Source organism: Nerophis ophidion, linkage group LG03 (genome assembly GCF_033978795.1).
Source record: "Nerophis ophidion isolate RoL-2023_Sa linkage group LG03, RoL_Noph_v1.0, whole genome shotgun sequence".
In the NCBI taxonomy this organism is placed as follows: domain Eukaryota; kingdom Metazoa; phylum Chordata; class Actinopteri; order Syngnathiformes; family Syngnathidae; genus Nerophis; species Nerophis ophidion.
Window position 1 is genome coordinate 9,149,846 of NC_084613.1, and position 17,403 is coordinate 9,167,248.

A 17,403-nucleotide genomic window follows, 5' to 3' on the forward strand; every position below is an offset into this window, starting at 1 on the left:
GCAAGGTCCATAAAGACATGGATGACAGAGTCTGGTGTGGATGAACCTGACTGGCTTGCACAGAGTCCTGACTGTACTGTGAAGTTCAAATTTTAATGGCAATGAAAGGAAGTCTAAGTCAAAAAGGTGGACCCGCATCATATTGAACCCTATGGGTTGGCACTTGAAGTTCATATGTGAGTCAAGGCAGGCGGCCAAATACTTTTAGCAATGTATGAAAATGCCCACCTGAACCTCGTCTTGAATCACACGGTATTGTTCCTTCCACACGGAAATCTTTGACACCTCGTCCTTGCGCAGCGCTCGCTCCTTTTTCAACTCCGGGCTCCAAAACGTCTTGATGGAATTCATGGACGAGCTCAGCTTGCTCTCTTTGACTTCCACTTCCCGCCGCAGCAACTCGTTTTCCCGCAGAACCTAGGACACGGAGATGAAACCGGAGCGTGAAAACAAGGTCTTCAAACTAGATGAGGCAATTCCTGTGTGAAAGCTCCAATGTTGAAGTTGAAGTGAAAATGCTAATGGAATGTAGGATTATTGTAGAAATGGTTGAAATCATTTAAACGCTAAAATGGTTTGAATGTTAAAGAGTTTCAATTTCCAGGGAAACCGAAATTTGGTTTGGAACTTGGGAAAGTGTTGGATTGAATTTCCAGAATGGATGAATGTGTTGAAGGTGGTTGAAAAATGTGGGAATTTTGCAACTTGGAAAAATGTCTCATATATTTCAATGGGAATTTCCTGGAAATTTGGGGAAAAGCGGGATTTTTTAAAAAAAATATTAAGAGCATAAATGTCTTAATTGAGCTGAATTGGTTGGTGTTGGAATTGTTTAAATCGGTGGAGAAATGTTGAAGTGGTAACATGTTGAATTGAGAAATGGTATTAAGGAATTCCGAGAATTTCGGGAAAGCCGGGAATTTTTCCAGTTCTAAAAACAAATTTTGTTTTTTGTCCGAATTAAGAGGAATGTTTTGACGGTGGAACGGTTGAAATGCGTTGAAAAATGTTAAAGGAATAGTCAATAGAAAAAAGGGTGGAAATAGGGTTTGGGAAACCAGAAATTCTGGAAAATCCTGGAACTGTTTGATACTTGGAAAAAGGGAAGTTTGAATTTACAGAATGGTTGAATGTGTTGAAGGTGGAATGGTTTGAATGGATTCAATAATGTTGGAATTGTAGAAGTTTGAAAAATGGCCAATTCATTTTGAATAGGGAAAATGCAAAAAAAAAAAAAAAAAGGAACTATGGGAAATCTGGGTATTTTTCTATAATTTTTGAAGAAGAGCACACAATTCCTGAACAAGCTGAATATTTTGAAGTTGAAACTGTCTGAATCAGATAGAAAATGTGGAAGTAGTGGAACTTTGAAGAATGCTTCATTGATTTCATTGGGAATTTCAGAAAAAAAAAAGGGAAATTCGGGAAAAGTGGGAATTCTTTTGAAAATGATACAATAAACTTGAATGGTCTGAATGAGTTGAAATAGTTGGTGTTGACATTTGTCAAATCGGTGGAGAAATGTTGAAGGAACATGTTGAATTGAGAAATGGCATTACGGACTTCCCGGAATTTCGGGAAAACCGGGAATTTTTCCAGTTGTCCGAATTAAGAGGGAAGTTTTGACGGTGGAACGGTTGAAATGCGTTGAAAAATGTGGAAGATGTGGTCGCTAGAAAAAAGGGTGGAAATAGTGTTTGGGAAACCAGAAATTCTGGAGAATCCTTGGAAAAATTGAATTTTGAATTTCCAGAATGGTTGAATGTGTTGAAGGTGGAATGGTGTGAAAAATGTGGGAATTTTGCAACCTCAGAAAAATGTCCCATGCATTTGAATGGGAATTTCCTGGAAATTTGGGGAAAAGCGGGATTTAAAAAAATAATATTAAGAGCATAAATGTCCTAATAGAGCTGAATTGGTTGGTGTTGGAATTGTTTAAATCGGTGGAGAAATGTTGAAGTAGTAACATGTTGAATTGAGAAATGGTATTATGGAATTCCGAGAATTTCGGGAAAACCGGGAAATTTTCCAGTTCAAAACACAGCTTTGTTTTTTGTCCTAATTAAGAGGAATGTTTTGACGGTGGAACGGTTGAAATGCGTTGAAAAACGTTAAAGGAATAGTCAATAGAAAAAAGGGTGGAAATAGGGTTTGGGAAACCAGAAATTCTGGAAAATCCTGGAACTGTTTGATACTTGGAAAAAGGGAAGTTTGAATTTATAGAATGGTTGAATGTATTGAAGGTGGAATGGTTTGAATGGATTCAATAATGTTGGAATTGTAGAAGTTTGAAAAATGGCCAATTCATTTTGAATAGGGAAAATGCAAAAAAAAAAAAAAAAAAAAAGGAACTATGGGAAATCTGGGTATTTTTCTATAATTTTTGAAGAAGAGCACACAATTCCTGAACAGGCTGAATATTTTGAAGTTGAAACTGTCTGAATCAGATAGAAAATGTGGAAGTAGTGGAACTTTGAAGAATGCTCCATTGATTTCATTGGGAATTTCAGAAAAAATTGGGAATTTCGGGAAAAGCGGGAATTTTTTTGAAAATGATCAAATAAACTTGAATGGTCTGAATGAGTTGAAATTGTTGGTGTTGACATTTTTCAAATCGGTGGAGAAATGTTGAAGGAACATGTTGAATTGAGAAATGGCATTTCGGACTTCCCGGAATTTCGGGAAAACCGGGAATTTTTCCAGTTGTCCGAATTAAGAGGGAAGTTTTGACGGTGGAACGGTTGAAATGCGTTGAAAAATGTGGAAGCAGTGGTCGCTAGAAAAAAGGGTGGAAATAGTGTTTGGGAAACCAGAAATTCTGGAAAATCCTGGAATTGTTTGGTACATGGAAAAAGGGAAGTTTGAATATCCAGAACAGTTGAATGTGTTACAAGTGGAATGGTTTGAATGGGTGGAAAACTATGGGAATTTTGCAACTTGGAAAAATGTCCCATGCATTTCAATGGGAATTTCCTGGAAATTTGGGGAAAAGCGGGATTAAAAAAAATATATATATTAAGAGCATAAATGTCCTAATTGAGCTGAATTGGTCGGTGTTGAAATTGTTTAAATCGGTGAAGAAATGTTGAAGTAGTAACATGTTGAATTGAGAAATGGTATTAAGGAATTCTGAGAATTTCGGGAAAGCCGGGAATTTTTCCAGTTCAAAAAACAAATTTTGTTTTTTGTCCGAATTAAGAGGAAAGTTTTGACGGTGGAACGGTTGAAATGCGTTGAAAAATGTTTAAGGAATAGTCGCCAGAAAAAAGGGTGGAAATAGGGTTTGGGGAACCAGAAATTCTGGAAAATCCTGGAATTTTTCGGTACTTGGAAAAAGGGAAGTTTGAATTTCCAGAATGGTTGAATGTGTTGAAGGTGGAATGGTTTGAATGGGTTGAAAACTGGGAATTTTGCAACTTGGAAAAATGTCCCATGCATTTCAATGGGATTTTCCTGGAAATTTGGGGAAAAGCGGGATTAAAAAAAAAATAATATTAAGAGCATAAATGTCCTAATTGAGCTGAATTGGTTGGTGTTGAAATTGTTCAAATCGGTGGAGAAATGTTGAAGTAGTAACATGTTGAATTGAGAAATGGTATTATGGAATTCCGAGAATTTCGGGAAAACCGGGAAATTTTCCAGTTCAAAACACAGCTTTGTTTTTTGTCCTAATTAAGAGGGAATGTTCTGACGGTGGAACGGTTGAAATGAGTTGAAAAATGTTTAAGGAATAGTCGCCAGAAAAAAGGGTGGAAATAGGGTTTGGGAAACCAGAAATTCTGGAAAATCCTGAAATTGTTTGGTATTTGGAAAAAGGGAAGTTTGAATCTCCAGAATGGTTGAATGTGTTGAAGGTGGAATGGTTTGAAAAATGGGGGAATTGTAGAAGTTTGAAAAATAGCCAATTCATTTTGAATAGAAAAAATGCCCCCAAAAAAAAAAAAAAAGGAACTATGGGAAATCCGGGTATTTTTCTATAATTGTTGAAGAAGATTTTGTCCAGATTTGAGCAAATAAAATTCCCCCAAAAATGCGACTTATATATGTTTTTTTCCTTCTTTATTACGCATTTTCGGCCGGTGCGACTTATACTCCGAAAAATACGGTAAAAGCCTTTGAAGTAATGGTCTCATGTGTGTAGTTTAGCAGTAACGCTCATATGTAGCCACCTAGCGGGTCTATTTAATACCATGCTGGCATTGAAACAGGAGTTCAGAACATTCGGAGACATTTAGAAATGAACATCCCCTAGCATACCGAGTCATACCAAAGACGATAAAAAATGGGAGCCGTTACCTCCCTGCTCGGCACTCAGCATCAAGGGTTGGAATTGGGGGTTAAATCACCAAAAATTATTCCCGGGCGCAGGCCAGCGCTGCTGCTCACTGCTCCCCTCACCTCCCAGGGGGTGATCAAGGGTGATTAGGTCAAATGCAGAGAATAATTTCGCTGCACCTCATGTGTGTGACTATGATTGGTACTTTAACCTAACCTCTTTAAGTTGTGTCTGAAGGTCCAGTATGGTGTTGTCCCTGGCCTGCCGTAAAGAATGGGGTACAGTCGACGCCATGTGGTGGTCCCCGAAAGCCAAGGCGTCCCCCGCCATCAGTCCTGCAGGCAGCACCGCGCCTGAGGTTGAGATGTTGGGGGTGCTCGCCGCCACCACTCCGCCGCTGCTGCTGCTGCTCCTGGATCCGTAGGTCACCCTCTGTCTCCCCATGGTGGTCACGGCCACTCCCACGGTCTTGGGCAGGTGCTCGCCGCCGCCGCCGCCGCCGCTCATGGCCACCTCGTTGTCGCTCAGGTACATGGGTCCAGACGTGGCGTACGCGGCGTTGAGGGACTGGATGTTCTCCATGGAGAGCGTCTTGCCTCCGGGTCCCCCCGGACCGCCTCCGCTTCCTCCCGTGCTGTTGGTGCGACGGTGGCCCATGCGGGGGGAGCGCGGGAGCCGAGGGGAGCGGCCGGACCCCTGGCCGCCGCCGTGGTTGGCGTCCCCTCTGCCGACGGAGCGGGCGCTACCGTACATGTTGAAAAGGAGGTGTGGGTTAAATAATCTGGCGGATTTGTGGGTGTGGCGAGCTTGCTCAGCTGGAGGCGCACAGCTCAGTGTTCATGATCAAATAAGTCCCTCCGCGTTCAGAGCGACAGGCGGCACGCGCAGATGTCCCCTCGGCACCGGGAGCCCGTGCAGCCGCTCTCGCTAAATAAGACTCCAATCTGCAGAGAAGAAACACTTCCCTGTCAAAAAAAAAAAAAAAATCAACACTTTTAACCAGTGAGATGGCGAGAAATTCAACAACATGCTTTGTGTTGGACGCACAACTCCACTTCACACTGGAGTTGTCCCTTGGGCTGGGCGATACGGCCTTTTTTAATATCTCGATATTTTTAGGCCATGCCACAATACATATATAGTGAAGTGAAGTGAATTTTATTTATATAGCGCTTTTCTCAAGTGACTCAAAGCACTTTACAAAGTGACACCCAATATCTAAGTTCCATTTAAACCAGTGTGGGTGGCACTGGGAGAAGGTGGGTAAAGTGTCTTGCCCAAGGACACAACGGCAGCAACTAGGACGGCACAAGCGGGAATCGAACCTGCAACCCTCAAGTTGCTGACACGGCCACTCTACCAACCGAGCTATGCCGCCCCACCGTATTTATACCGAATTTCCTTGAATTGCCGCCGGGTATAGAGTATGCACCTGTCTAGAATTACTGCCGGGTCAAACTTATTTCGCAAAATAATTAGCGCATTACCGCCGGCTCGCAAAATATAATTTTTATTAGCGCATGTCTAGAATTTCCACCGGGTCAAACTCGTCACGTCACGAGTGACACTTCACCTTGTCATCATTTTCAAAACGGAGGAGGCTGATTTCAATAATTTGAAGAAGATTAAGAGCTATTCAGTAGGATTTAAGGTCCAAGCTATTGAATATGCTAAAAAGAACAGTAAGCAGCTATGTTTTATTAATATACCGTAGCTGCGTGTGTCAAATATGAGTCATTAAATGACTCCCGCCTCCTGGTGGTAGAGGGCGCTAGTGGTCCTTCTTGCGACTACTCGGCTGCAGAAGAAGTGACAACAAACAGCAAGAGTGGGCGGCGTGTGTTTATTTTTTCCTCTCGCTTGCACTTTCAACATGGAGGATTACATATCTAAAATAAAACCGTTTTCTAAACTGGACTTTCAATCGAAGCAGGAGGTAATAAAGGAAGATCTCCATCGAGACAGAGAGACTTTTAAAACTGAAGAAAGATAAGGAAGACTTCTATAAACAAGTTATCGGTGCTCAGTGTTTTCCTCAGGTCAGGCATCTATTTGTGGTGGTGTGGTCGGGCGGCGGGGGGGTGGGGCGATGTCCAAGAAGACTGCGGTGTTGGAATATAATTACAAAAGTTTATGTACATATTTTTATACATATTTATATAATATTTACATATTTATATAATATGTAACTACAAGCTCCATTCACAGACAGAGTCCCATTGCTTTTATGAGCGGTCGAGCGAGTCAAAAGCCGGAAAAATAAAATAAAATAAAATAAAATAAAAAATTTAATAAATTTTTTTGTCTTTTATTCGTGGCGGCCCGCCACAAATAAGTGAATTAAGTGAATTTTATTTATATAGCGCTTTTCTCTAGTGACTCAAAGCGCTTTACATAGTGAAACCCAATATCTAAGTTACATTTAAACCAGTGTGGGTGGCACTGGGAGCAGGTGGGTAGAGTGTCTTGCCCAAGGACACAACGGCAGTGACTAGGATGGCGGAAGCGGGAATCGAACCTGCAACCCTCAAGTTGCTGGCACGGCCACTCTACCAACTGAGCTATACCGCCCCAAATAAAGGAATGTGTGGGAAACCCTGATGCTTTTTGATCATGCTTTTTGAAAATGGGGCGGCATAGCTCGGTTGGTAGAGTGGCCGTGCCAGCAACTTGAGGGTTGCCGGTTCGATTCCCGTGTGTGCCATCCTAGTCACTGCCGTTGTGTCCTTGGGCAAGACACTTTACCCACCTGCTCCCAGTGCCACCCACACTGGTTTAAATGTAACTTAGATATTGGGTGTCACTATGTAAAGCGCTTTGAGTGACTTGAGAAAAGCGCTATACAAATATAATTCACTTCACAATTCACAGAAGGAGCTGCGCATGGACTCCACTTATAAGTAAAGGTAAGACCATAATAATGTTTTTTTTATTAAATGTGCTTTTCATGATGGTATCCTTACATCACACTCAAATTTATAAGCGCATGCTTGCCTTTACCGCATGCCTTTGGTAAGCGCCGGAGTGAGAAGAGGTTTTCAATTAATTATCAAGGAAATACGGTATAATCACAGCTGTATGATGATTCTATGTGTCTACTGCATTAATATATATTTTGAACTTTCATGCAGAGAGGGAAATCACAACTAAAAGTGTAATTATTAAACAGTTATCGAACAGTGGCACAAACATTCATGTCGTTTCCAAAACACAAAGTGCAAGATTGTCAGAGACATTTTAAAACAAGCTATTACTAGGGGTGGAACGGTACGTGTATTTGTATTGAACCGTTTCAGTTCGGTACTGGGGTGTACCGAATGAGTTTCTAAGCTAAAGTCTTAACAAGCTGCTTTGCTTCTTCTGCCTCTGTCTCAGCACCCAGCATTGTCCCACCCACACAACCATCGGATTGGTTATTTACAAACAGCCAATCAGCAGTGCGTATTCAGAGCGCATGTAGTAAATGCTTCAGCGTCGAGCACAAAGGTGTTTAGCAGGTGAGCATAAGGCAGTGTACTCTCCCCAAATGATAATAAACACCTCCCTGTCAACTACTACTAACATCACTATGAGCCCGTTGACCTTCTACAAACTTAAAACTGCAGCTCAGTTCACTCGCAGTTCTGGCTTGAGGTGAAGGCTAATTAGCTTTTAGCGTAACGTTAGCTCATTTTGCGGTGTGTGTGTGTTTTACGGACAGAAAAGTTTTGAATGGCAGGGTCCCTGCTATCACATGTTGATAAAAAATATAACATTTACATAATAAAATCAACTACAGGCTTCCCAAATACTGGGATAAATTAAGCATGATGAGTTCACTTGAAACTGTTTAATGTTGTACTTTTTATATGTAGAAGAAAAGTTTTGTCATTTTATGTAATCTGAGCAACAACTTGAGGCAGTTTAATGTTGATGGACGTGGGCAGAATTATTATAGTGTTCCCAATGTTAAAAGAATCAAGCCGTTGTTTACAAATTTGGTAAATAAATGAGCAAACAATTTATATTTTGTTGTTTTCTTACTGTACCGAAAATGAACCGGACCGTGACCTCTAAACCGAGGTACGTACCGAACCGAAATTTTTGTGTACCGTTACACCCCTAGCTATTAGTGCACTTTTGTGCATGATGTCACTAAGATGACACATCAAAACAACACTAAATTAAAGTGCGCTTTTTGTACAGAACGCCACTACAATAGTTTAAAACAAATAAAGTGCACTTTTGTGCATGATGTCACACAACATATTTCGATAAGTGTCAAATAAAAATGAGCTGCGTAATAGGATATCAAATATGTGGTAGGTTCCTGCGGATGTTATCTCCTTCTGTTGTTGACTATTTTTTTTCATACGGTGTTGATCTACAAATGGTTGCTTGGGCATTTTGTTGATGTTGACATGCGGAGTTTCAAGCACTCTTTCTTCTCCTGCGCAGTGTTTTTCAACTACTTCACGTGATACGGTCGTGTGCCGTGGGAGATTATCTATTTTCACCTATTTGGATTAAAAATATTTTTTGCAAATCAGTAATTATAGTCTGCAAATTATGTGTTGTTGTTGCTGAGTGTCGGTGCTATCTCCAGCTCGGCAGAGTAACCGTGTAATACTCTTCCATATCAGTAGGTGGCAGCAGGCAGCCAATTGCTTTGTAGATGTCAGGAACAGCGGAAGGCAGTGGAAAGGTAAAAAGGTGTCTAATGCTTGAAACAAAAATAAACAAATAGGTGAGTACTCCTAAGAAAAGGCAGTGAAGCGTAGGGAAGGCTAAGCAGAAAAAGTCTGCGGGCTATAGAGCGTTTTCCGTTCGGGCTCCAGTACTCTGGAATGCCCTCGCGGTAACAGTTCGAGATGCTACCTCAGTAGAAGCATTTAACTCATCTGTATACTCTAGCCTTTAAATAGACCTCCTTTTTAGACCAGTTGATCTGCCGCTTCTTTTCTTTCTCCTATGTCCCCCCCTCCCTTGTGGAGGGGGTCCGGTCCGATATGGATGGATGTACTGGCTGTCCAGAGTCGAGACCCAGGATGGACCGCTCGTCGGGACCCAGGATGGACCGCTCGCCTGTATCGATTGGGGACATCTCTACGCTGCTGACCCGCCTCCGCTTGAGATGGTCTCCTGTGGACGGGACTCTCGCTACTGTCGTGGATCCGCTTGAACTGAAGTCTCGCGGCTGTGTTGGAGCCACTATGGATTGAACTTTCACAGTATCATGTTGGACCCGCTCGACATCCATTGCTTTCGGTCCCCTGGAGGGGGGGGGTTGCCCACATCTGAGGTCCTCTCCAAGGTTTCTCATAGTCAGCATTGTCACTGGCGTCCCACTGGATGTGAATTCTTCCTGCCCAATGGGTGTGAGTTTTCCTTGCCCTTTTGTGGGTTCTTCCGAGGATGTTGTAGTCGTAATGATTTGTGCAGTCCTTTGAGACATTTGTGATTTGGGGCTATATAAATAAACATTGATTGATTGATTGATTGATTGATTGACAGAACGAAACTAAGACTGAACTGGCTACTAAATAAACAAAAAGAGAATGCTGGACGACAGCAAAGACTTACTGTGGAGCAAAGACAGCGACCACAATGTACATCCGAACATGACGTGACAAAGAAGGATGGAAACTGAAATATTCAAAGTAGATGCTGGAAATACTGCTCAAAGGAAGACATGAAACTGCTACAGGAAAATACCCAAAAAAAAAGTCACCAAAATAGGAGCGTAAGACAAGAACTAAAACACTAAACAGGAAAACACAAAAAAAACTCAAAACCAGTCAGGGCGTGATGTGACAGGTGGTGACAGTACACCTACTTTGAGACAAGAGCTATAGTGATGCATGCTTGCTTATGCTTTAAAGTCATATCCAACTATTGCGACAACGACTTTTTACTGTCAACTGAGTTTCGTTTTTTAATGATTTCTGCTGGTGGTGTGCCTGCGGATTTTTCAACGCAAAAAAATGTGCCGAGGCTCAAAAAAGGTTGAAAAACACTGCTCTAGCGGGGGACTTTTTAAATGATGCTACAAATTAGCAGTAATGCTCCTTTTTGTAGCAACGCTTTTGCCGCATACTTGACATGTTACGGTTGTCTGTTCAACATCTTCCCGCTTGAAGCCAAACCACCACCAGACGATGGACTCCCTGCTGTCTTTCTTGGGAATTAATTCTTCTTCCTTAATTTGTTACCAGATTCGCACCGTCTTTCTCTCGTATTACCACTCGCACCTCTCCGCTAGCACCACAGCTTGCACCACATGCCGCTATACTCCAATATCATGAATTAGTAATTTTCTATATCGCACAGAAACAAACCCGCGATATATCGAGTATGCTCGATATATCGCCCAGCCCTAGTTGTCGCCATACCAATATTTTGGTACCGGTACCAAAATGTAGATTTTTTTTCCAATAAAGACAATAATGGTTTCCCAAAATCCCCTGACGATCAGGGAAACTTGCGAAACAGGCTTGTAGGGATGATATAGCCTCTGTATTTGAACCATTCGAGTAAAAACGCCATGGACTAGTAGATGGTTCAAGGCACTTAACTGAAGGAAATACTGTAAACATTCTAAAATGCAATAATAAACATGCTTTTAATGTACCCTAAAATGTTTTATTCCAATAAAGAGCAGAGAAATCTGCGAAACAGGCTTGTAGGGATGATACAGCTTCTGTATTTAAACCATTCGAGTAAAAACGTTTTACAATATAACTAAGAAAAATGCTCCTCGGGATTTTTATCCCCTGACTAGCAGGGAAGCCCGTGAAACAGGCTTGTAGGGATGATATAGCCTCTGTATTTAAACCATTCGATTCAAAACTAAGAGAAATGCTCCTCAGGGGATAAAAATCCCCTGACAAGGAAGGAAATCTGCGAAACAGGCTTGTAGGGATGATATAGCCTCTGTATTTAAACCCTTCGAATAAATACGTTTTACAATATAACTAAGAAAAATGCTCCTTAGGGGATAAAAATCCCCTGACGAGCAGGGAAATCTGCAAAACGGGCTTGTAGGGATGATACAGCCTCTTTATTTAAACCATTCGAGTACAAACGTTTTATAAAATAACTAAGGTGCTAGCGGGGTGTATAATATAGTCAGGAAGAGTCATGGATGCATTGCATTCAGGGTAATTGTTATGTTGCGTTTATAATGTGTTACAGAGCAGATGTTCTCCAGAAATGTGTTTGTCATTCTTGTTTGGTGTGGGTTCACAGTGTGGCACATATTAGTAAGAGTGTTAAACTTGTTTATATCACAACCTTCAGTGTAACCGGTGTGGCTGATGAACAAGACCCCTGGTTTACCTAATATTACAAGCAAAATAAACTCCTTATGCTATGTCATTTCATTATACATTTCAAAATAGTTTTTCGGCTTTCGTTGTCGTTGTGAAATGGGTCGAAACGGCTCTTTGAATGGTAGAGGTTGCCGACCCTGCTGCCTCCGCCATTTTGAAAGTGACGACAGGGGAAGCGCCACTCGTGACGTCACCAATTTGACCCGGCGGTAATAGTAAGCATGCGCTAATAATTTTGGGAAGCAAGTTTGACCCGGCAGTAGTTCAAGGCAGGCGTCAATTCAAGGAAATACGGTAACTAAGAAAAATGCTTGTCAGGGGGAGCCTGCGAAACAGGCTTGTTGGGATGATACAGCCTCTGTATTTAAACCATTCGAGTAAAAACGTTTAACAATATAACTAAGAAAGATGCTCGTCGGGGAATAAAAAAACCCTGACGAGCAGGGAAGCCTGCGAAACAGGCTTGTAGGGATGATATAGCCTCTGTATTTAAACCATTCGAGTAAAAACGTTTTACAATATAACTAAAAAAAAATGCTCCTCAGGGGATAGAAATCCCCTAACGAGCAAAGAAATCTGCGAAACAGGTTTGTAGAGAACATACAGCCTCTGTATTTAAACTAAACGAGTAAAAACGTTTTATAATATAACTAAGAAAAATGCTACTCAGGGGATAAAAAATCCCCTGACGAGCAGGGAAGCCTGCGAAACAGGCTTGTAGGGATGATATAGCCTCAGTATTTAAACCATTTGAGTAAAAACTTTTTACAATATATCTAAGAAAAATGCTCGTCAGGCGGATTTTATCAGAGATACCTGTGAAACAGGCTTGTAGGGATGATACAGCCTCTGTATTTAAACCATTGAAGTAAAAACTTTTAACAATATAACTAAGAAAAATGCTAGTCAAGCGATTTTTATCCACAGGGAACCCTGTGAAACAGGCTTGTCGGGATGATACGGCCTTTGTATTTAAACCATTGGAATAAAAATGTTTTATAATATAACTAAGAAAAATGCTCGTCAGGGGATTTTTATCAGCGAAACCTGTGAAACAGGCTTGTCGGGATGATATAGCCCCTGTATATTTTCCTGACCTAACGTATATTCCGCTCTAGATAGATAGATAGATAGATAGATAGATAGATAGATAGATAGATAGATAGATAGATACATTTTTTTCTCAAAATTCCACCCCCCCCCCCCCCCCCCCAAGCTAAAATAATTACCAAGGCCTGATCTATTGTATTGTTATATTCTAATCGGGTGTGCCAGGACCTAGTAGGTTATAGTTCACCAGTATAAAAAATGCTCATCAGGGGATTTTATCAGAGATACCTGTGAAACAGGCTTGTAGGGATCATACAGCCTCTGTATTTAAACCATTCGAGTCAAAACGTTGTACAATATAACTAAGAAAAATGCTCGTCTGGGGATTTTATCCCCAGGGAAACCGGTGAAACAGGTTTGTCGGGATGATATAGCTTCTGTATTTAAACCATTCGAGTCAAAACGTTTTACAATATAACTAAGAAAAATGCTCGTCAGGGCATTTTTATCAGAGATACCTGTGAAACAGGCTTTTAGGGATGATATAGCCTCAGTATTTAAACCATTCGAGTAAAAATGTTTTACAATATATCTAGAAAAAAATGCTCATCAGGGGATTTTATCAGGGCTACCTGTGGAACAGACTTGTAGGGATGATACAGCCTCTGTATTTAAACCATTGAAGTAAAAACGTTTTACAATATAACTAAGAAAATTGCTCGTCTGGGGATTTTATCCCCAGAGATACCTGTGAAACAGGCTTGTAGGGATGATACAACCTCTGTATTTAAACCATTCGAGTAAAAATGTTTTACAATATAACTAAGAAAAATGCTCTTCTGGGAATTTTATCCCCAGGGAAACCTGTGAAACAGGCTTGTAGGGATGATACAACCTCTGTATTTAAACCATTCGAGTGAAAACGTTTTACAATATAACTAAGAAAAATGCTCGTCAGGGCATTTTTATCAGAGATACCTGTGAAACAGGCTTGTAGGGATGATACACCCTCTGTATTTAAACCATTCGAATAAAAACGTTTTACAATATAACTAAGAAAATAGCTCGTCTGGGGATTTTATCCCCAGGGAAACCTGTCAAACAGGCCTGTAGGGATGATACAACCTCTGAATTTAAACCATTCGAGTAAAAACGTTTTACAATATAACTAAGAAAAATGCTCGTCTGGGGATTTTATCCCCAGGGAAACCTGTGAAACAGACTTGTCGGTATGATATGGCCTTTGTATTTAAACCATTGGAATAAAAACGTTTTACAATATAACTAAGAAAAATGCTCGTCAGGGGATTTTTATCAGAGGAACCTGTGAAACAGGCTTGTTGGGATGATACAGCCCCTGTATATTTTCCTGACCTAACGTATATTCCACTCTAAATAGATAGATAGATAGATAGATAGATAGATAGATAGATAGATGATAGATAGATAGATAGATACATTTTTTTTCTCTAAATGTCCCCCCCTCCCGAGCTAAAATAATTACCAAAGCCTGATCTATTGTATTGTTAAATTATAATAGGGTGTGCCAGGACTTAGTAGGTTATAGTTCGTTAGCATAAAAAATGCTCGTCAGGGGATTTTATCACAGATACCTGTGAAACAGGCTTGTAGGGATAATACAGCCTCTGTATTTAAACCATTCGAGTAAAAACGTTTTACAATATAACTAAGAAAAATGCTCGCCAGGGGATTTTTATCAGAGAAACCTGTGAAACAGGCTTGTCGGGATGATATAGCCCCTGTATTTAAACCATTCGAGTAAAAACATTTTACAATATAACTAAGAAAAATGCTCGTCAGGGGATTTTTATCAGAGAAACCTGTGAAACAGGCTTGTCGGGATGATATATCCCCTGTATATTTTCCTGACCTAACGTATATTCCGCTCTAGATAGATAGATAGATAGATAGATAGATGGATGAATGGATAGATACATTTTTTTTCTCTAAATGTCCCCCCCTCCCGAGCTAAAATAATTACCAAAGCCTGATCTATTGTGTTGTTATATTCTAATCGGGTGTGCCAGGACTTAGTAGGTCATATAGTTCGCCTGTATAAAAGTACATTTGGCACACATTTTGCAGTCAAGCCTGCGTGGCCTTTCTTTGCTAGCGGCTAACGTTACGTCAACCTACCCGGCTAACGGGGAATGCTAACCATTCTACCTTGTAAATATGCAACATTTATTCCCACAATCCAACTATTGGCCAATTCTCTTTTTTGTTTATTTTGGAGGCAGGCGAGCCAAACGTGACGTTTTCGCGGCAATAATGTCACTGCTTTGCGGACGTTGACGTGTAGAAAGCAGCAAATGAAGGGAGGGGGGGGGGAATAAAACTCTCCTGCTTGTACAAATGAATAAAAATACAAACTCCGACTTGGTAAAATAATGTTAATGTACATTTTAAGAAGCTTTCACATGATTACGACACCGAGCAAGAAGCTCCTTTTTCTCCCCCTCCTCGTTCCCTAACACAATAGTAGCGAGAAAAAGCTCAGCAATAAAACAGCTTTTTTTTTTTTTTTTTGCCGTCCGCCGGCGTCCAAGTCGCTACTCCAACAATATAACATTAAATGGCAGAAAAAAAATTGTAATTTGTCACTGCCGGTAAGTCGAGAGTTTGTCTTACCTGATTTTCCCATCTTTTTTTTTTTTTTTTTCGCCCAGCAGGAGCAGCCAGGGCGCCTCGGTGACGTCATCAAACCTTCTCCGCGCGCCGCCGACACTCTCCCTCGCCACGCTGACGTTTTTCTGCGTGCGCGGTCACGAGAAGCGGAGTACACTATACCAGGGGTCAGCAACCTTTTTGGGTACTGATTAATGCGAAGGGCTACCAGTTTGATACACACTTCAGTAAAATGCCAGAAATAGCCAATTTGCTCAATTTACCTTTAATAAATAAATAAATATATATATATAAATGGGTATTTCTGTCTGTCATTCCGTCGTACATTTTTTTTCCTTTTACGGAAGATTTTTTTGTAGAGAATAAAAGATGAGAAAAAACACTTAATTGAACGATTTAAAAGAGGAGAAAACACGAAAAAAATGAAAATTAAATTTTGAAACATAGCTAATCTTCAATTTCGACTCTTTAAAATTCCAAATTCAACCGAAAAAAATGGAGAGAAAAACTTGCTAATTCGAATCTTTTTGAAAAAAAATAAATAAATAAAGAATTTATGGAACATCATTAGTAATTTTTCCTGTTTAAGATTAATTTTAAATTTTGATGACATATTTTAAGTAGGTTAAAATCCAACTTGCACTTTTTTGGAATATATAACAAATTGGTCCAAGCTATATTTCTAACAAAGACAAATCATTATTTCTTCAGAACAAAAATTTTACAAGAAATTCAAAAGACTTTGAAATAAGATTTAAATTTGATTCTACAGATTTTCTAGATTTGCCAGAATATTTTTTTTTTAATTTCAATCATAATAAGTTTGAAGAAATATTTCACAAATATTCTTTGTCGAAAAAACAAAAGCAAAAATGAAGAATTAAATTAAAATGTATTTACTATTCTTTACAATAATAAAAAAAAAATACTTGAACATTGATTTAAATTGTCAGGAAAAAGAGGAAGGAATTTAAAAGGTAAAAAGGTATATGTGTTTAAAAATCCTAAAATCATTTTTTAAGGTTGTATTTTTTCTCTAAAATTGTCTTTCTTTTTATAAGAAGCAAAGTAAAAAAAATAAATGAATTTATTTAAACAAGTGAAGACCAAGTCTTTAAAATATTTTCTTGGATTTTCAAATTCTATTTGAGTTTTGTCTCTCTTAGAATTAAAAATGTCAAGTAAAGCGAGACCAGCTTGCTAGTAAATAAATACAATTTAAAAAATAGAGGCAGCTCACTGGTAAGTGCTGCTATTTGAGCTATTTTTAGAACAGGCCAGCGGGCGACTCATCTGGTCCTTGCGGGCGACCTGGTGTCCGCGGGCACCGCCTCGGTGACCCCTGCACTATATATTTTTTAAAGTGTTTTAGTGAGATTGTAAAGTCATACCTCAAAGTCGGATGGCTGCGGTGAACGCCAGTGTCTCTCAGAGAAGCCAAGGAGCCAAGCTCACAGCTGCCTTTTTTTGACAGCTGCTGCAGGAGGTCCCATAATCCACTGATGTCTCCGGTAAGAGTCGACTTAATATCACAATTTTCCCATCCAAAAACTTGCTGGTTGACGTAGAGCAGGGGTGCCCACACTTTTTCTGCAGGCGAGCTACTTTTCAATTGACCAACTCGAGGGGATCTACCTCATTTATATATATCATTTATATTTATTTATTCATGAAAGAGACATTTTTGTAAACAAGTTAAATGTGTTTAATGATAATACAAGCATGTGTAACATATATAGATGTCTTTCTTTCACGAAGACAAGAATATAAGTTGGTGTATTACCTGATTCTGATGACTTGCATTGATTGGAATCAGACAGTAATGATGATAACGTCCACATTTTCAAATGGAGGAGAAAAAAAGTTGTCCTTTCTGTACAATACCACATGAAAGTGGTTGGTTTTTGGCATCTAATTCACCCAGCTTCCATACACTTTACAAGAAAAACATTGGCGGCAAATTCCGTAGCTTGCTTGATTGACATTCACGGCACCCGAGGGTCTTGTGAGATGACGCTGGCTGCTGCCAGTTCGTTATTGTGAAAAAATGACAGAGAGGAAGGCGAGAAACACTTTTTATTTCAACAGACTTTCGCGCCGTCCCTTCCGTCAAAACTC

The 17,403-nt window shown here is 40.0% G+C and overlaps 1 protein-coding gene across 5 annotated transcripts in view; it reads right to left on the reverse strand.

The window, feature by feature from the left end:
• LOC133549077 (ELKS/Rab6-interacting/CAST family member 1-like) overlaps positions 1-15,415 on the reverse strand; it is a 76,279-nt gene extending 60,864 nt beyond the window's left edge. For 4 of the 5 annotated variants that reach the window (XR_009806021.1, XR_009806020.1, XM_061894181.1 and 1 more), the window contains exons 1-3: positions 15,289-15,415; positions 4,493-5,241; positions 229-417 (exon numbers count right to left, since the gene is read on the reverse strand). Coding sequence is in view for 3 of the 5 variants with exons in the window: in XM_061894181.1 (XP_061750165.1) it covers positions 229-417; positions 4,493-5,029 (726 nt within the window). In the remaining 2 variants the exon portion in view is untranslated. The remainder of the gene's footprint in view (positions 1-228; positions 418-4,492; positions 5,242-15,288) is intronic. The other variant, XM_061894182.1, reaches the window with a different exon arrangement.
• Between the last annotated feature and the right edge of the window lie 1,988 nt (positions 15,416-17,403).